The sequence below is a fragment of the Hypomesus nipponensis genome, chromosome 9 (genome assembly GCF_054491055.1).
Source record: "Hypomesus nipponensis isolate SF chromosome 9, ASM5449105v1, whole genome shotgun sequence".
In the NCBI taxonomy this organism is placed as follows: domain Eukaryota; kingdom Metazoa; phylum Chordata; class Actinopteri; order Osmeriformes; family Osmeridae; genus Hypomesus; species Hypomesus nipponensis.
Genome location: NC_140369.1, coordinates 21,431,312 through 21,452,855, shown reverse-complemented (window position 1 = coordinate 21,452,855; position 21,544 = coordinate 21,431,312). Strand labels below are relative to the sequence as shown.

Below are 21,544 nucleotides of genomic sequence, written 5' to 3'. Positions count from 1 at the left end.
GCTATCACCGGCCAAACTGGCTAGCGAGTTTTTATTATGAAAATGAAATTTAGCCCGCATTTGGCGGGTGTTAATTTAGAACCCTGTACGTAACGCTATCCGCAATGCTAATTTCCGCTTTGTTAAACACTATTGACTTATGCTAAAACCGAAGTTCAATGCCTATTAATATAAATAGCCTACAGTATCCTCCGACCAGCGGTGGTGCGAATAACTCGGATATACATGAAAAAAGGGGCCTGAGGAGAGAGTTCCGGCTTCAGGGGCCTGAGGAGAGAGTTCCGGTTTAGAGAGGCCTGAGGAGGGAGCACTGCATTTGGACCCTATTGAACTGAATGGCCAGACCGAGTACAGAAGCAAAATCAAAATTGAGCAAAGTATGTAGGACGGCAGAGGCAGGCTACAAACAGCAGCCATGCCTGTCGAATGTTTGGCTCCTTGGGACGACTATGAGTGTTAGCCTTCCCTGTACAGCCTGGAACACAGCATTTACGACAGTGGTCCATTTTCAATATCCTTGTTATAATTCAATAGCCTGGCTGCCAGCCCAACTTCTCCCCGCCCTCAAAAAATTTTGGTCGGGAAGTTGGGTCTGGAGGGTCTCGTATTGGGGAACAACTACAGAAAAACAGAATCTGGGTGTACAAATGAAATTGCCAGGGCGGGCTTAAACGATGATGGACAGATGATCAAAAGTAACGTAATCACCCACGTCACAAAAGAGCACTTAAAGTGAATATGGCAGGTTAACCACCACTGTTGATTAATGGGTACATAAAGCACTCAAGATATGTATATTATTCAAGAAATCTCAAAATGGTGTCTCAAAATGGTGTTCAAGACCAATTGTTGACGTTTTTTGTGTTAGCATTAGCATTTTAGCGCAATTCGGCGATGACGTCACGTTGGGGAGTCGTGGAGGAGAGTAGCCTCAGTCTAGTACTAGAACTATGGCGATTTACCGGGATGAAGAAGAGGTGGCAAGAACGACTAATGTATATGATGGCCCGCAGCCGTATAATTTTGAACCAAGTCGACCTTATGGCCGTCAAAGCCAATTAAATGGATTGCTCATTGTACCAAGGAGAATGAGTGGCGAGTTGATAAAGTCTCCCGGTGAGTTGCTATCATTTAGCAACGCAGCAACGACACCTGGAGCTCGTCTATGAACAGCAGTGCACATATACAATTTATTTTGACTGTCAGTGAATAGCACCGAGTGGAAGTCAACGTTTTCTTTATATCTAGTGATCATTCAGGGCCTGACATTAACTTTTTGAGGCACTACACTAAGTAGCCTACATAAGTTCCACTTTTTCATGCACAGGTCACGTCCGGGTAAAGATTGTGCCTTTGACCAACGAAGATGAGCTGTAATAATATAGCCTACAAATGATAACAATTGAGGTGTTTAAAAATCGTATTTGTTACATTAAACATTTACACAATTTCTGCAGAATAAACACGTTCTGTTACGTACTGTATTGCATCTTCGTCCCAATATCTCTAGCTACAGACCGTGCAGCTAATTTGATGCCCACTTGAACGGGGGCTTACTTGAAAGAGGAATTATTTACTGCGTCTTCTCAGTTACATAATATGTGCTTTGAAATACTGTGACTTGCTAAAGTAGGCAAATGGCTAAAACATAACATTTTATAATAATTTCAGTCAATCAAACAGCTGCAAGACCCAGTGAAATGTTAGAATCAATGTCTATAGCATCGCTAAAGAGGAGAGAGGGTATAATTTCTGGGGAAATTGTATTGTGTGCTTGCTTGCGTCGGTTGCAAATGGGTCAGTTTATTATGAAACAAGCCGAACCCCCTTTGATACATACAAGCTTTTCTAACAACGTTGTCACCGGCAGTATTTTTCAGATGGAATCGCGATTCAAACAGTGTACCAACTACTAACTGAAAATATGCCCGCAAACACGTAAATAAGCTGGACATTTATTTAGGGGGAAATGGCAAATTCAAAAGAAGTTTGCTGGAAGCGATCATTATCAGTAAATAAGCCAAAAGCGACAATTTCTGTCGGTCTCAGTCGAGCAAGCTAGCCTAGCTGCTGTTGCTAGCCAAACTTCACTGAATGTGCTGGAAATGAAAACGTTTCTTTTGACAGAAAAGCCTGTGGCATTGAAGACAGTGACACACCACACTAGCTTGAGTTTAAATACATTATTTAATGTGACATTACTTAGTGTACATGCAAGTCTTGAATTTCTTAAATGTATGATGCTGCCACTACAAGGCAAGATACGATACTACCATTGTAGAACTACTTACTGTGCAACAGTCTATCCAGCCTAGGCTAGCACATCCAAGAAAGTCGTATCTACTGCGTTGTCTCAGTTACACTATCAGGGCTTGTAAACACTGTGACTTGCTAAACAAACAGCTGCAAGAACCAGTGAAATGTTATATACTGCCACTGCTAGCAAACTAACGTTAGCTAGCATCGCTAACGACATTGGCTAACTCAACTTCGGTAGGCTATCCTCAGTCTTTGCAAGTTGGCCAGTGCAAGTAACATAGCTTTTTTTTAGTTTTTTTTTAGAGTTTTAACTTGTCCAGTGGGCCAAATACATTTCTATTCCACTTGCCCTACAAAAAAATCCACTTAGTTTCCTCTAGTAGTACTAGTAGTACAGCAGAAGACATCATGCTAGCTATGGGCTAGCTATTTTTTTTACCTGCCAGTCCCACCTGTAAAATCCCCCCAATATCATCATCGCTAATTAAATATTTTCCCCGACGTTGTAAACACATTTCCGAGATGTCCCAAGTTTTGATGGTACTAGCAGAGCCCATATTAGACATTCTCTGGTACTAGCCTAGTAGTGTTTATTTCCAATGGATTTCAATGGCCTTAAAGCAGACATTTGTCTGTTGTCTCCCCAACGTGACGTCATGCAATGCATTGTGGGGGAAAGAAGAATCATTGCAAAAAGTTGCAACTTTTTTGTATTATATTACGTTTTGTGACACCCAACAACATGAAATACAATGGATAAAAGTTAAAATGTTTATTACCAACAACCAAATAGCGCAAATTCGTTGGAAAAATCAACCTGCCATATGGCCTTTAAGTTGAATTTGTTTTGAACAAACAACATATTACGTTGCTCTGATTGGTTGTAGGTCTATCCAATTGAGCGAAGAGGAATTTGTTTTCCAGGTTAGTTTGAAACACGCCCCGTAGTCAAAGCCCAACGGAGAGTTCTCAGACTCATATTCTGACTAGAATTATGAGTATGACAAAGTCAGGCTAATAATTCAAAACATTCCTCTTTGAAATTCCTTAGAAGTGGCTTACACAGAGCAGCGCAGCTAAACTAGTATCGGAGATCTACGATACCTCAGACTGGGAAAGAACACCAGCGAGTGGGCTGGTCTGGTTGTAAATTTTGGGGCGTGACAAAGATGCAGACTAGAGCCAAAAAAGGCGGGCCATTGGACTGATGTCAGTTGAACCGTTTTACAGCCACATTTTTTCATTTGAGATTTGCATAGGAAAGAGGTGTCAATGGACTTTGAGGTTCACTGTATGTTCATTTTACTCACCGAACTGTCGTTATTCAACTATGACAAGGTAAAATCGGTTTTGCAATCAATGAGTCCTTTAATATTCAGGATGTGGATGTGTTTTTGAACAGGGAAGCGTTGACTCTGCTCCTGGATACCTTCCACAATGAGGCAGAATCCTTTTTGCTCTCTGAGGTAACCTACGTGCACAGACAGACATTCTCTCTCTTTTTTTTTGCACCAGTGTTGACGTTGACAACATGAAGCCCTGACCTGTCTGTTCTGTCTAGGGTGAGCTTCCTCTGCACGTGGAGCGCCTCGTCCAATCAGTGAAGGCGCTCTGCAGCTCTCTGGCGGCTGTGGAAACGCCAGACATCACAGCCGCCCTCAACCACCTGCCAGCATGTCCATGTCGCCTGCATCCCAGAGTTCTAAAGGTAAACACAGGCAGCAAACCACCATTGTTTCTCCCTTGTCCTGTGTCACTTTTAGACATGACCGCATGGTTTTAACTTTTAAGTTGAAAAGATAGCTGCTGTGGGTTGCTCACCTCTGATGATTGTATTGTAAGAATTAAGAATGTGTGTGTGTTCCTTCCTCCAGGATGTGTCTGTGCTGGCCAGGAGAGAGAACAGAGGTAGGCTATCTATGGACACTGTCTATTATAGTGAGCAGTGAAACCTCTAGTGGAGAAGAGAGGAGGCCGAAGGAAGAGTCAAAGAATGAAGAAGAGGAGAGGAGGGCCAGAGAGAGGAGAAGGAGGGAGAGTGGAGAAGGGACAGAGAGAGGAGGAGGTGACCACAGGGTCATGCCTCACGTTCACCACGTGTGGCATCCTTGAACCGCCACGGATGTCCGTACTGTCATTGCCATCTTAACATTCTTCACAACAGGAAAGAGACTGGTCTGTGAACAGGACGTGCACACACATACAAACACTTAAAGACATGCAAACACACACACTGAGACACACGAGCACACAGACACACACACACACACACACACAGAGAGACTCACACACACACACACACACACACACACACACACACACACACACACAGAGACACACAAACACATAGAGACACACACGAAAAACTGCAAAAAGGTCGACTTTTGGGAAAAAATTACCCCCCCTTCCACCAGCCTGGCTACGGGCCTCATTTACTACTGCAAAATACACAGAGGCTCTTGTTGACTTCAAACCTACAATTATTGGCCCAGGTAATGTTTCTGGATTGAACACAGCAGACTGATTCAGCAGCCGCTCCTTCAGTCTGTGTAGATGTGAGGTTGTGCTGGTTTAGCTCAGCATTGTAGACATAAGGTTTTGCTTCAGGCTTTGTGAGGTTGTGCTGGTTTAGCTCAACTGTGGAATGTCTGATAGAAGTTGTGTTTACATTTCTTGTCAGAAGTGGAGATGGGTGAAAGGTCAATGTTGGATTGATTACCATCAACATAGGTTGCGGTAGAGCTTAAGATCTTTTCCCAAACCCGACGGGAGTGGTCAGGTGATGCGTTTTGAATAGCACGAAAATGGATACTGAGGAGGTGAAACGGATGCTGGCCTCTGGCGATTACTTTTTGTTATTTATTTGTTCCAACTTCAAAGTGGCCTAAGCTTACGTTAGTCATGAATAAATTATGTTAACATTTTTATAAATTACTAATTCTTGACAAAAGGCAAAAGAGCTGTGTGGGTGCGCACATTTGAATAATGTCGGGCTGTAAACGGGTTCGGGCTTTTAAAAAGCTGTCAATCAAAATGTACTTGTCGGGGTCGGGCCAAATTTAGTTGGGCTTGGGCCTAACTTTTAAGGCCCGATTACAGCTCTAGGTTGTGGCATGTGGCTTTATTGAGTAACATAATGGAGTATTTTTAGCACTTGGTGTGTTTCGTTTTTACTGTTATTTATAGAGGCATGTAGACTTTGTAGAAACTATTATGACTTCCTTGATTCTTGAATGTTTGCTATCTTTATATATTTTATGTTCTTCAGAACTTAAGTAAGATGAAGAATCATTAGATATTTCAAAGTAAAATAGAAAATGTTTTTTAAGTATAAAAGCTGAATTAGGAAATTAATGCTTAATGTTTATATTTTTTATGTATTCAAAGACTCTGTGGTGGAGAAGCTGACGGCTGCCATCTTGGATCTGGTGGATCTGTATTGCAGCACGTTCAACGCAAACTTCCACCCGGCGCCACAGGGCACACGCCCAGCCACGCCCAGCCAGGAGGCTGGCCTGGTCACCAACGTCCTCTCCTTCAGCGTCTATGCAGCGCACCGTGTCCCCATCACCTGGGCTGCCAGGTAGCACACACTCGCACACACACACACAAATACACTCATACCCCCACACACACACATACATAGGTTTGTTTTTCCATCCTAAATAAACATAACCTGGCCTGACACAATCACATGGCTTCACAGACATCAACATGCACACAAATACATGCTCCCATGCAGTGTTACATTTACATAACATTTAGTCATTTAACAGACACTCTTATCCAGAGCGACTTACAGTAAGTACAGGGACATTCCCCCTGAGGCACGTAGGGTGAAGTGCCTTGCCCAAGGAGACAACGTCATTTGGCACGGCTGGGAATCGAACCAGTGACCTTCTGATTACTAGCCCGATTCCCTAACCGCTCAGCCATCTGACTCCCAGATGGGCAGTAACGTTGCTACAAGCAGCACCGTTAACTACATTTCTCAGTATTATGGTGGTAGCATTGTTGTTTTCTGAATCAAATCACTTTTCAGTAGCGAACCAATTTTATTGATCAAGTACTGCTTACAATATTTTCACAAGCATTTCTGAAGCTCAGGTCTGAAATACAACTACTAAAGATCAGGAAAGTAGGACGTATGAGTATGGAGCCACAGCCATACCTGTATGTGTAGCCTACAGAAACACTTCATAGGACAGTGACATCATGTATCAATCTTTGGGCAGATTCCTGCAATTTTGCTGCAGGGGAATAAAGACACGTGAGATTGAATTTACTTAATGGAGAGATGGCAGAGGGTGATGACATAGAGGAATTGATCCTGAGGGAGTCGCCGAGGCTGTACCTTACAAACCATATTAAACAATTGAACAATTTTGCCTGCCTTTCTGTTTGACTGACAGTTTTATTGATCACTGACATTTTGAATACATAATTGTTATTAATATATATACTGTTTTTTTTTTTTATATCTTAAATGTAGTACACTACTTTTCCCATGTTGCTGTAGCTTAGCTTGATACACTTCCCCCCAGGAGAACTGAAGGGTATCAGTGTAGTGAAACTTAATTTACCATAGAGTAACTGGTAGCTTAGGTCATTAAATTTTCCAAGTAACTTTTTCAACACTGCTCGCACATATACACATACATTAGTGCAAACACGCTGGCCTGACATTAAAGCCACGGACATGTACACATTGCACAAGCCTCCATATCTGTCCACTGTGAAATCCCCAGAGGACCAAATATTTATGAGGTGATGCACACTCCCTTACAGAAGGAAAATATATTGCAGTATATTGGAAAATATAATGTGATATTTTAGGCAATATATTTCCATATATGGGATTTAATATGTATATTTTATAATTCATTGCAACATATTGAACATAAATATATAATATATGTGTTTATATATCCCAAAATATATGCAATTTTACATTTACAAATACCACCATAATGTTTTCCGATTTATATGGGAAAATGTATTGGTAATATATGTAAAGATAAAGTGTCAAATGTATGTTTAATATAAGGTAGAATATATTTTAAATTTATGTAAAAAAAAATATAGCTGCAAGCAGCAATGGTGGATTCCTCCTTCAAAATGCCAAAATGTTGTAACATTTACAAAATAGATAGTTACACCGGGATTACCCAGAAGACTAGTAACTATTCTGTCAACCACAAAAAATGCCTATGCCTGGAATTGAACCTGCAGATCACAACTTCTCATCCAATTGAGCCATCCCCAAATCTGGGTTCTGCCATGTTTAGGAACTGAATAATAAAATAAGATGTTTCTCCTATGGCAAGCATTGCCAGATTTGGTCCAAGCTCAAACTGTTGTAATTCAGTCATATTTTCACATATCAAGGTTAAACTTTGCAGGGTACTTCAGGGGGGTGTCACCTTAAAGCCTATTTCTGACTGGGGAATCCTAATTATATGGAAAGACATACATAAATATATGTACAGATATGTGTTCAATACACTATATTGAATATATTTTAAATATAGGTAAAATTTTCTGGAAAAATATTGGAAATATATACTGACAATGATCGCTTCCAGCAAAATTATTTTGAATTAGCCATTTCCCCCTAAATAATCTGTCAATCTTACTTAAGTTTTGGCGGAATTTTGTTTGAATCGCAATTCCATTTGAAATACTGCGGTTCGATTCCCAGCAAGGCATAAATGACGCTGTGTCATTGGGCAAGGCAATTCACCCTACTTGCCACCGGGTATTTTCCTGTACTTACTGTAACTCACTCTGGATAAGATCATCAGCTAAATGTAAATGTATATATCACTATGTCTGTACATTGTGCATGTTCTCATATATGTACACATACATTGTACAATATATCTTTCCATATAATTGTACATCTATTTAAAATATATTCTACCATATATGAAGCATACATGTGACACTATATCTTTACATATATTACCCATACATTTTCCCATATACAGCGGCACACATATGGTGATTATATAAATACATAATTGCATATATTTTGGGATATAACCACATATATTTTATATTCATGTTCCATATATTGCAATATATGGAAAACGGCAATCATTTGTATATTCTGCAATGTATTGCAATATATTACATGAATATATATTATAGTGTATAATATATTTATCATCAATATATTATCCCATGTATTTCCATATAAAATATATTTTCTACAGGTACACTTGCACTTATAGCGATTCATGTTGTTCAATTGTAACTTGTTTAACTACATGCCCTTATGGTTCTTGCCTTTGGCATTTATTTTGGCACAATATGTCAAAAAGTGCTCCATGTTTTGGCTACCCGCAAGTTTTTGGGGCTTGTTGTTATTATCTGTGACCTATGCACTTTGTAAAAGGTCTCTCTTGGAAGTTGCTTTGGATAAAAGCGTCTGCTAAATGAATAAATGTAAATGTACTTCCCTCTCTCTACCCTTCTCTCTGGTTTCCCTACCCCTCTACTCTTCCCCTCCACTTTTCTCCTCCCTACTTCCCTCTCTCTTTTCTTCTCTCCTGTTTCTCTCCTCCAATGCCCTCCTTCCTACTTCCCCCTCTCTACCCTTCTCTCTGGTTTCCCTACTCCTCTACTCTTCTCCACTTTTCCCCTCGATCCACTCTTCTCCTCCCTACTTCCCTCTCTCTGTTCTTCTCTCCTGTTTTCCTCCTCCACTCTTCCCCTCCTCCCTACTTCCCTCTATCACCCGGTGCATAATTTTTCGGAGATTCTTTTGTTTTTGGGTAGGCCTTAGATCAAATTGGGCCTACCCAGGCCTACCCGTGGCTACGTGTCTAATTTTCATCCCCCTTTTCTACTTCTCTCTTCTATCACCCTATTCCTCCTTCCACGTGGCTTCTCTCTTGTTTGTGTACTCAGCCTTGCTCCCCCTCTCCTTCGCCCCCTCTCTGCTGTCCCCCTCTTCCTTTAATTCAGTTCATTTATCCTGACCGAACAACTGCCCCTCTCTCTTCACTCCACTGGCATGATTCCACATCAAGTGGCAGATGTCACCTCACACACATGCACACTAATCTCAGCCCATACCAGACCACACTCACTTCACACACATACATACACACACGCACACTAATCTCAGACCAGACCACTCTCACATGTCCTCCACTATACTCTAGAATCTTGCTCCAGCTTTGTTGCCCTCTCCCCCTCCCCCCAACCAACACACACACCACTTTTCCTTTAGTCACCCTTCTCTTTGTATCCCCCTTGAAACTGTAACATGATTGGTCACTTTCAAGAATGGGAGCAGGCTGGCTGACAGCCTGGGAACCCTGCCTAACCTCCTGACCCCAGGGGGCGGGGCCAGGGAGCAGGGTCGTCGGTCATGAGGCACCTGTCCGGCAGGGGTGGAGGGCAGGGGTGCACACATGCCATCTGTGTGGTAGAGATGAATGGAGGAGTATGTGTGTGGCAACAGTTGGGTTTTCACAAGGGACAGCATGCTTGGAAACCACTTAATTTTAGAGTTTTCAAGGTAACTGGGACATTCTCTTAATAGTGAAATATAACAATCCTGATTTCCAGACTTTTACTTTAGGTCTGAATCCAACTTTCCAATCCAATTTCCTTGGTCTCACATTAAAACTTCTCCTTCTTTCCTTCCTCTGGAAGCCCATTGGTTCCTGCACTACTGCAGGAGTGGGGGCCAGAGTCTAGGGGAATCCAGGAGGGAGGGAGAGAGGAATGGAGAGAACTCAGTGAGGGAAGCTTTTAATAGAGGCTGAGAGATTGAGAGGGGGGAAAAGAGATGGAAATGAAAAGATCGAGAGAGAAAAAGAGGGAATTGCTAAGAGAGTAGGAGAAAAAGAGGCAGAGAGAAGATTAGTACAGGGGCTAGGACATAATCACCCGACTTTCTTACAGTGTGAAGTTATCCACAGTCCCACACATACACACTTTCACACACTCTCATACACACTCACACTCAGCTCCTGTCTGTTTTCCCACAGTCAGAAAAGCCTGAATTGATCAATTCTGAAGTATTGCTCTGAGGAGTGTTTTGTTGTAACTGTCACTCACAGTCACATGATTCCAATGTGCATTTGGATTCGCTCCCTTTCATGCTCCCTTTCATGAATGTCAGCTGTTGCCATGACAAGGTTAGCTTTCTCATGGAGGTTAACTGACAACAACTTCTCCTAGCACATTTCCAACCGCTGAGATATATTTGTATTAGATTTACATTAGCGTGCATTACCCCAGATTTAAAGGGCAGTCTTTGGTTACATTTCCTACCCCATGTGACCCTGTTGGCTGACCTCTGCTTCCTCTTCCTGTCAGCTATGAAGGATTCTTCCTGTCGTGCTCCCTGACCCACGGAGGGGTGGAGCTCTGCGCTCCTCAGCACACCAGCAAGCAGGCTGTCAGCAAGCATCTCTTCCACCTGGTGGTGTGGGACCAGAGGTAGGCAAGCCTCAGAGGCCTGCACCAATCACAGCACACCTTACACATGGAAAGTTGTGTAAACAATGCTTATCCAAGGCTCAGATAGGAAGTACATACTGCAGCTGCCCTTAGGGTTGCTACCTTCAATACAGAAAAATAAGGGACGCCTGCTGCAGTGGAGGGCACACCCCTCGGGGCCACGATGACCACAGGCCCGATGACGTGCCAGTGGTGGTAAATCACAACTTAAAACATGTTTTCATTAGTGCTGTCAAACGATTAAAATATAAGTCATAGTTAACTCGCGATTAATCACAATTAATTGCACATTTCTATCTATTCTAAATGTCCCTTGATTTCTTTTTGTCCCATTCTTTTTTCAAATTTTAATGCTCTTATCAACAGGGAAAAGTGGTTCGGATTGCTTCGTGCAAATATTTTTTTTTATTGAAAACAACAGTGCAATCGCCTGGCAATGGAACCATTTGGCAACTTTTTTAAAGTAAACTTTCCATTCAGAATCTTATTGGCATCCATTTCGGCGTCTCGCACTCTCCATTCACTCAAAACGTAACGTCAGCCTACTACCAGAGAATGTCTAATATCCGTAAACGGGCTCTTCTACTACTCTTTAGCTGGCTTGCAAGCCAAACAAGTGTGTGTGGCGTGCCTGTTGTTTTGTTTCCAGTCTGGCTAGATCCGGTGTGGTGTTGTAGTTTTTCTAACGTCGGTAGTTGTTGCAACAGCATGTGAAAAAAAACTACAAAGTTTGCTAGGCCAAAAAGAGCGTTAATCGCGCGATAAAAAACTTTACGCCGTTAATAACGCGTTAAACTGACAGCACTAGTTTTCATAAATATATTAAGATTGATACATGGACATTATAAAAATATATCTGCTATTGAAATCAGTGTGAACAGATGCATTCAGTCTCTATCACAACTCAAGTAGTCATATCGTCATGGCTGAATACATAGCCATGACGATAATAAACATAGGCCAACAAAGTTTGACGGGGGGGAGGAGATCTGGAGCTGCCTCCGCCATTCTTTCAAATAAACTCTCCGCCAAGAGACCCGTCCTCCTCTGACTCTGATTGGCCGTGAACCTGAAATTAACCAATCAAACCAACGTTGGCAGCGAGTATTACCCAATTAGGGGCAGATGATCTGCATGGGGTGCTGCATTGAAGAAAACTCGGGACAAACCCCATCCCGTATTGATTCAAAACGGGATGCGCTATTTTATTCTCACATACGGGATAATTCTGTATATTAAGGGACGGGTGACAACCCTAAGGCTGCCCTTCCAAAGCACGTTATGTTGCATGCAAAATGCAAGCATACTGACAGATAGGCGGATGGACAAACGGATGGATGAACAAGCACATTGCATTCCTGTAGCTGACACCAGGGGCCTGTACTAAGAATCAAGATTTGGCGTTAGCGAGGTAACTTCAGGTTCAACCCAGGGTTTTCTGTACTACGACGGTGGATCACTTGTTACCGGGGTAGATCGCCATGGTAACACATGCTGAACGGCTAACCTGGTCGGAAGCAGGATAAGTTGGAGATCAGAGATCAACCGGTATAAAAACCCCACCCATTAACTCATTCTTGACGATAATGTCGTCACCGTTCATAGTAGATCCTGTGCAGCTTGGTGCGCGGATAGTGAGAGGTGCGCTCAGAAGAGCCAGAACATTTAGAGACTGACAAAACCCATTTGCATTCCCTCATGAGTATCTTTCTGAAAGATATAGATTCTTAGCAGAGGGAATTACGTATATTGCCAGCTTCTTGAGCCGTATGTTGCCAATGCGACGCATTGAAGCTGTGCACTCAGTCCCACAGACTGAATGCATAGCGTTTCGTTATTTTGCTATGGGTAGCTAGTTTTATAGTGTGGGTGATGCGGAGAACCTGAGTAAGAACACGGTCTGCATCGCAATTTGGAACAGATTTTATTTAATGGCTGTTGCCACCATATTCTGATTAATGGAGTGATGAAAAAAAGATATCCAAAGTGCCCCTTTGTAAAAACTTTGTACTCCTAATACGTTGACAAAATGAAAGAAGGTTTTTCACTCAATGTTCTGATTTCTGTTCTGGAAATGTATGCAAAGAATATCATATTTTACAACGTCATCATTTGCTCATTTAAACATAGCCCTACATTTACAGGAAACTAGTAATGAAAACATTATTTGACCTACTATTAGTTATCAACTTGGGAGGTTTCATGTTGATATGTTATCCCTATTCACTGTGTCTCCCCTCAACCCTTTTCTCCTTGGGTTGCTTTGACCCATTTTCTAATCATTTCCATATCAGAAATTGGGGTTTCTTTCAACCAAAACCTTTCAAACCAAAAAGAACAATGGGTATCTGTACAAAGCTCTTCACAAGTGATACATAAATGATCATTTCACTACTTTCATAGATTTTTGATGTTTCATTCACTTTTATAGCATTTTTCAAAAATAATAAATAGGACATTGAAAGAGAGAAGTGGTGAAAACCCCCACAAAAGATTCAAAAGGCACAACAAAAAAGCCACAAAAAGATCAAATCGTTGACAAAAGTTTAACAAATATATCCTCATGTGTTCTCCCTCCCCTAGGAACAGGAAAAATATGTCAGTGTAACTAAGTTTAGTGTCGTTCATTCAGTCATGTACGATCTCGTCTCATATTCCAGTTTTTCTATCTCCAGCCTTGTTTTTTTAAATTCAAAGCCTCTTATAATCGAGCTCCAGGGTTCTTTTATACAGGGCCTTCACACTGTCTGTTCCAACCTGAAACAAATGAAGAACATTGTCCCTTTGCAAGGCACACTTGGAGAAAGTTGAAGGTGTCCATTTGACTACTGTGGTTTTTTGCTTATACCTTGTGTCTTTGTCTTGAAGTGGAGGCCCTAGGCTCGGGGAGGAAGAAGTTCCTCTTCCTGCTGAGTTCAACACCATAGAAATGTAATCAATTGAGTCATATTTGAAATGAGCACTTGAAGGACTTGTGTCTTATGTTGAGACCACCACAATTAGTAAGTCATTACAGACACTTCAATCACAGCCACACGTTCACACACTCTCACCATTTGTGTTGCAAGTGGTAAATAAAACTCAAAGGTGTACCCCCAAAATGAACAGGCAGACACAGTCTCCTGATCATCTACGACCTCCACTTGAGAAAGTAAATGGTATATTTGATCCATATTCAGCAACCACATATGGCATACATACTGGCGTATGACTATTAGTTTCACTGTTACCTCTGTATGGCACAGTGGGACAAGAGTGGGTGGTGGCAGCAACACCACTGTGTTTCCTGTCACTGCAGAGAACAGTAATACATTTCACTCCTACAATATTCATAAATAATTGTTGAACGAACATGGTCACATAGATTACTTGAAACATACATATGCCTGGGCTTCCAACCTGCTGCCACCAGTTGCCTAATTCTTCTTCCTGTTGGCTGCAGGCAATTTCATTGTTCTATAGGCCTTTTGTAGCTGTACAATATCCTACAAAAGGGACTAATTCAGGCAATTCAGCCTTGTACTTGTTGGCCTTAAAATATGTGTAAGTATTGCCTACTGCTACTTTCCGTTTTGAATTATAGTTTTATATTTATTTAGCATTTGCTCCCACGATCGTTTGCCACTGCAGGGTTGCAACTAAAATAATACAGCAACAAAAGTTTAACGTTGTGGAATGCACCCGTGTAAAGGTCACATCTTCAATAAGTCATGTACCTTACGCATTTACAGTGTATGCTATTTTTTGCCAGCTTGGCAGCAGCGACTTTGTTGAATTTTGCCTGTATTATGTCTGTATTCCTGATATGCTTGTATTACAATATTTCACGCAGGAGGAGTAGACAAAGTTTGTAAGATTATTGTCTGCTCCTCCTGCGTGAAATATCTCTTGTTTCGTCCAAGTTTGCGATTGGACATACGATGCAAACACCGCCCCTTTATGTGAACGTGCACGTCTCTAGATTGGAAAGATCTGGGTTGAGTTAGAGAGTTGATAACCGCCGTTGTAGTACCGCTTATCGTGACTGCAATTGTTAGGCTTCGCGTAGCCGGGTAACTGAAAGTAATCCAGAGCATGTTGATCTTGATTTGTAGTACAGGCCCCAGGTGTTTCATTTGTCTGCTATGTTTTGCATTAACCTATTTTCTCTGTTTCAACTGCATGGGGAGGGGGGAGGAGCAGTTGACATTGTGTATGTGGGTGTTAGTGTCCTACTAGTAGTAGTTATAAGCTACATGCTACCTAGTCTGCTGTGTTGTTCGTGCAGAGACGTTAGCAGATTCCTCCATTGGGTCCTCCCTCTTCCTGTCCCTGTTGTTCAGTTATTTTGAGGAACCATTGTTGAGGTATTTTTAGTCAGACATCCTTGTGTATATTACCGTCGCTTGTATATGTATGGTTCCATGAAGAGTGTTTGATAGCTTTGTTAGGCATTCACAGTGAACCTCTGTGTGTCAAGGACCTCTTGACCAACGGGTTCACCGCCTCCTATGACCTGGTTGAGCTTGAGTAGCAGAACACACCAAGCTTCACCCACCCTGTTCTGGTCAGGAGTTACAGAGTCTTGAGGGAAATAGTTACCTATATTTATTACACGGCTGTTCTCAAGCCCCTTCAGAGCGAAGCTACACCCCTCCGCTTTGCGTTGAGGTGCTGTTCGCCCTGTCGGGGCTTATTTTCCCGATAATGACCAAAGTTCTATACATTATCCCTTACATAAAATGTACATACGGTAATTATCAAATGTAGATCTATATGTAACGCCTGTTCTGCTGTGTCAAGGACCTCTTGACCAACGGGTTCACCGCCTCCTATGACCTGGTTGAGCTTGAGTAGCAGAACACACCAAGCTTCACCCACCCTGTTCTGGTCAGGAGTTACAGAGTCTTGAGGGAAATAGTTACCTATATTTATTACACGGCTGTTCTCAAGCCCCTTCAGAGCGAAGCTACACCCCTCCGCTTTGCGTTGAGGTGCTGTTCGCCCTGTCGGGGCTTATTTTCCCGATAATGACCAAAGTTCTATACATTATCCCTTACATAAAATGTACATACGGTAATTATCAAATGTAGATCTATATGTAACGCCTGTTCTGCTTTACCGCTATTCAACAGCGCCCAAGTTCGTTTACTTACACTCTAAACTAAGTAGACTGAACCCTAGAATGAACCCTAGTATGAGTGTGTAAATAACGTGTAATAACGTACTTAATGTACAAGGTCTACAATAAGTGTAGAGTGTGTTACAGGCTACTTCAATCGAACATAAATATGAAAGAAGATGATGCAACCTCTTAAAGGTCCTGTATCGCCCGCGATAGAGATGCTGCGCCCCCCCTCCCTCAATGAGAACGCACTCAATTCAAAAAAATATTTTTTTAGACAGTTTCACATATGATACCTCGTTGGAAAGCTACGATTCTTGTGCTTCCATTGAAATAAACCAATTCAAGCTCAACTCGCAACAGCAAGTACAGTCAACGTGTTTGTCTGATGACCGTTCCTTCAACAATGCCAGAGAAAAAGTTTTACTTACCTACGATTACTTCGGAATGTTCCAGGTATGCACACAACTCATCAAAACCTAATCTGCTTACATTCCCAAAGGTCCAAAGTATCAAACCATGTCGAGTAGTGGTCCAAACAATGAATTATATCCACACATAGCCACAATCTTGTTGCTTCATTCTTCCGTCGTCAATTTCTTTTTTTTTCAGTCTCTCATGCACTATCGCTCATAGGAGGAGATGTGGGTCGAGTACAAATGCGGGGGTAGTCTTAAAATGGCCGCTACAATCTACCCTTTTTATTGACACCTTGCTTGACCCAATAGGAGCTTCCATGCCCCGGTGACATGCCCTCTAAAGCCAACTAGGTCTGTGCGTCCCGCCCCCTCCACACGATTTTTTCTAACTGGCTTCAAATGGCTCTGAAATGAGCTAGTTATCCTTGTAGCTTAGCACTAGCTGTAGATGGCGATACCCTATATGCTAGGTGTTGTGGAGCCTTCAAAATAAAAGTTGATTGCACAATATGTCAGTGTTCTATGAGGGCCAATCCTAGGAATCAGATAAAGCACTCCAATGTGTTCATGCTTCAGTTTTTGTGTTTCAGTAATACTAATGAGGGATTTAGCTGTTATATATGATAGTTCTAAGTACCACCTTTCATTAGAGATAACAGTTATACCTTTTTATCCTAAGAATTTGACCTTGGTTACAAGGGTCATTCTGGAGTCTCCAAAAGGCCCTTTTAGAGAACGCCTGGATGTACTCTTATAAAATCATTTGTCAAATATGAATATATTGTGGTATTATGTTTGACTTTTGATTTGAATTGGGTAAGGCTTCAACCTGTGGTCCAATGCTGTCTTCCAGCTAATACCTACCACCTCTAGGCCTCTTCAGGCCTCTGTTTTCAACACAAAATCTAGGCGGAAATAGAAACTTTCACTTTCCTTGTGTTCAAGCTTCTATTACTCAACACCAGTAGGACTGACAGGGGTCCTGACAACAAGAAACATAACTTCAGACTGTCAGCTTTCAGAAGAGTCCATTTACATGCATGTACTCCAAATGGTTCAAGAACAGCTGTCAATTTACTTTGGGTATGCTGTTTAGGCATTTTTAGGCACATAGGAACATAGAAACAATAAGATTAAATTAAAAAGGATGACCCTTTTAATGATTCGGTGGGACATAAAACTTTAACATTTATGTATTTAGCAGTAGTTTTTATCCAAAGCGACATCCAAGAGAGAGCTTTACAAAAGAGCATAGGTCACTAACATATACAATAGTAACAATAGTAGGTTTAGCTAGCTTATACACTAGGCATCGAAGCTACGTTTAGCTAACTTATACTGGTTCCTCAAGTTGACGCACCACGAGAGCTAACCATCCAGCTTCTCTTGTGAGCGGTTGCGTCCCAAGAGACAAAAAAGAAAGAAAACATAACATATATACAGTGCCAGTCAACCAGGGCGTAACTTCCGCCCTACCAAAATCAACCGAAAACCAATTATAACAGTGCAATTTTGCAATTGCCCTTGATTGACACGTTCATTGACCAAACACATATTACAAATTTACTGGTAGTAGTAAATAATAGGTGTTGGGTAACGTTACTTTTTAAAGTAACTATTTACAGTTGCTAGTTACATTCCTTGTAAAGTAACTAGTTACGTTACTTAGTTACTTGCTGTAGAGAGTAAGCCGTTAAGTTACTTTTGCGTTACATTAAGAAAAGTATTTTATTTCTAAGACAATTCACCTTGGTCACTCTTATTCCCAGAAGGCACATTTAATGGGTTGACCTCAGCAATAGCACATATTGTACTGAATATTCAGTGTCACTCGCATATAACATGATCAATCCTCATTATGCAGCAAGACGGATCAAGGTAATAATCCACTATAATGAAAAGCAATATTTGAATGAAGTTCTTCAATCAAGAAACTCTTTAATCAATAAATTATGTTGTAAAATGTCAGGCAGGAGTCTACTAGTAAGCTAGCTCTACAAGGGCTAGGTTTGAATCTAGGAGCAAAACGAAGCTAAGCTATAACTAGGTAGGTTATATAGCAAAATGGTGTTCACTTATGTACTGAACGAGACTATTTTACTTACTGTAATATCATCCTAAACCGAAACCACTGAACGATACAGCAACACATCACACAAGCTTGAGTTCAATACATTATTTAATGTGACATTACGTAGGCCTGTACATGCAAATCTTAAATAACTATTTAGCTGGTCGGCTCCATGACGCTGGGTAAATTTAGCTTGTGAGACTGCGCACCAAAAGAACGAAGGGGAACCCACCTGTCAAGCAGATTGAGACGTTTTCATAGATACCTAGCGAAAAGTAGCCTCAACTTTGCTAGACTTTTAGCTACATTCTGAGTGCTCTCGACCAAAAGACTAAATTAAGTAACGCGTTACTTGTTTGAACAAGGAACTAGTAACGGATTCATTCAATTAAATAAGTAACGCGTTAAGTTACTCGTTACCTAACAAAAGTAGTCTGACTACTGTAACGCGTTACATTGTAACGCATTACACCCAACACTGAATAGGTGTTTTAGAATAAATGATAAGGACGCTAATACGGATTGTTAAACCTGTAAGGAATGTAGATATGACTCACTAAAGGTGAACATGTGTTTAACAATATATGTTAAGGGTTATTCATATTTGTGCACACATAAAATAACCCAGGGGGTTACATATATACGGATATAGTAAACTATACAACATGTTGATTCAGTATATGTTATATATACACATCAACATGTTTTACATTTATAGATCTGTATACATAACAATACCATATACAATGATATGTATTTATTTGGATGGTTTTATTCAAAGAGATGTCCAGATTTGAACCTGCAACCTCCTAATCTGCTGTCTAATGCTGAGCTATAGCTCTTCCCCATGTGACCTATGTAACAAGTATAGATCTCTCTATATACATTGTTTTCATACACTATGTAATACCTCAAGATTGGATTTAACTGTACATTAAATGATCACAATGAGTATAGTGAATGTGGGCAGTCTCGTTTTCCTGTCAGATTTTTCTACACACCACCCTTATCAGCCTTGCATCACTCATTTCTGTCCTCCTTTCCTCCCCTCCCTCTTTCCTATTCTCCTTTCCTCCCCTCCCTCTTTCCCTCCCAAGGATATGCTTCCCAGTTCAGATCAACCAGTTGCCGCGGGAGACTCAGCTGACTGTGACCCTGTATGCCAGTGCGCTGCCACCACCTGGAGGGGCGGAGGAGAAGGGCAAGCAGCGCCGCAGCATCGAGGCCCTGGGCTGGGTCACCATGCCCCTCTTCAACTTCAGACAGTGAGTCAGCAGGACCATATAGCTAACAAAAGGCTAACAGACAAGTTATTTACAGTGCAATAAAATACGCCACTAAGTTTATGTTAATTTTGTCAAAACATATTTCTCTCACTGTAGTGGGACTAATGGCTGACTCAAAGAAAAGGTTCAAATTGACATGCATAGCACTTACATAACTGTTGACATAAATAAACTTAGCATAATCACATGATCCCTGACCCTGCAAAAACAGACATTCCAGCTTCTTTTGGAAGGAACAGTTGCAGTGGACTGGTACCATGTAGCTAGCTGGCTAGCCCATGAAGGAACAGTTGCTGGGGACTGGTACCATGTAGCTACCTGGTTAGCACATGAAGGAACAGTTGCAGTGGACTGGTACCATTTAGCTAGCTGGCTAGCCCATGAATGAATAGTTGCAGGGGACTGGTACCATGTAGCTAGCTGGTTAGCACATGAAGGAACAGTCGCAGGGGACTGGTACCAAGTAGCTAGCTGGCTAGCACATGAAGAAACAGAGTTACTGTTACTGTATACTATGCAGGCAAAACAACAGTATCTGGTGGATGAAAGCTTACCTTTTTCATATGAGGTGTCACACATAACTTCCAGCATCTGGGTAGCCGCCGCTGAATTAAAGCTCTGTTTAAATTGTTTGCTGGTCGCCGGCCGAACACATTATCCAGGAGCTGTATATTTAGACCAGTCCTGATCTGTCCAGCACCACTTTTAGACGACTCTGCCTTGTAGTCTCTGTAGTCTTTCTTTATTTTATTTTTATTTATTTGTTATTTGGTCGTTTGTTTAAACCCCCCTATCTCCAACTCTCTCTGTAATTCCTCATTGTTTTTTCTAACTGCCTTATCCAACGTATCTTGTATTTCAGACGATGTCCATATTGCTATAAGCATATCACATTCGTCGGTGGTCCACTGCTGTATAGATTTTTCTGTTGACATTGTAATTAGTTAATTGTATGATCTGTTATAAAGTAAAAGCTTTTGACGGCTCAGCTTAAAAACAATGGTGGCAAAAACTTTTGTTGCGGGTAGGATAGCCACGCCCATAACCTCTGTGACGTTGGTGGTGCCCAATTTTTGGCCCAGCTATTCCAGAGCCGTGCCGTTGCCGGATTCTCAGCAGCGGCACCAGCACCATGTTGGTGGAAACGGGGTACTGGAGACCAAGCAGCCGGCACACCAAAACAAAGACATTAAATATTTTAAAAGACTTAAAACACAGAATACCACACACAGCGAACGTATGCTTTCTACCGTGCTTGTGTCTGAGAAGGCACAAAAGGCTAGTTTTTTAGTTGCCGAGTTGCTTAGTAAATAAAAAAAAACACACACTTTAGCAGAGTTGCTCATATTACCAGCCTGCAAAAAAATGGTTGAGGTAATTGCTAGGGCCAGATGCTGCAAAAGAAATTGAAAAAATCCCCCTCTATGATAACACGATCAAACGTCGCATTGATGATATGTCGGAGGACATGGAATCTTTACTGAATGAGAAACTAAGGCTAACGCCTGGGACACACTGGCTGCGATCAGCTGCGATTAGCTGTGATCTGCTGCGAAGTACCTGGAAATTTGCGCTTCAAATAGACGAGTTCACAGATGCTAGTGGCCTTTGCCAACTGATCGCGAACGTGAGCTACGTGGATGAGGACAAATTTACAGAGAACTTTTTATTTTGCAAAGAACTGGACAACCATGCTACCGGAGATGAGATATTCAGGGTAACAGATGAGTACTTGAGGAACCATGATCTCAGCTGGGATATGTGCGTAGGTGTTTCCACTGACGGGGCGGCCTCGATGACCGGTCGGGTCAAAGGCTTCGTAACGAAAGCCAAGCAGAAGACCATGGTAGCGACGCATTGCATGTTGCATCGGGATGCTCTAACTGCAAAAACGATGCCTCCCTGACGGATGTTTTGAATAAGG

General features: G+C 41.6%; 1 protein-coding gene across 1 annotated transcript in view; it reads left to right on the top strand.

The window, feature by feature from the left end:
* pik3c2b (phosphatidylinositol-4-phosphate 3-kinase, catalytic subunit type 2 beta) overlaps window positions 1-21,544 on the top strand; it is a 102,414-nt gene that overhangs the window by 32,338 nt on the left and 48,532 nt on the right. Inside the window, 6 exon segments of the mRNA XM_084704004.1 lie at window positions 3,662-3,725; window positions 3,821-3,967; window positions 4,134-4,167; window positions 5,647-5,842; window positions 10,597-10,719; window positions 19,432-19,599. Coding sequence (XP_084560130.1) covers window positions 3,662-3,725; window positions 3,821-3,967; window positions 4,134-4,167; window positions 5,647-5,842; window positions 10,597-10,719; window positions 19,432-19,599 — 732 coding nt within the window.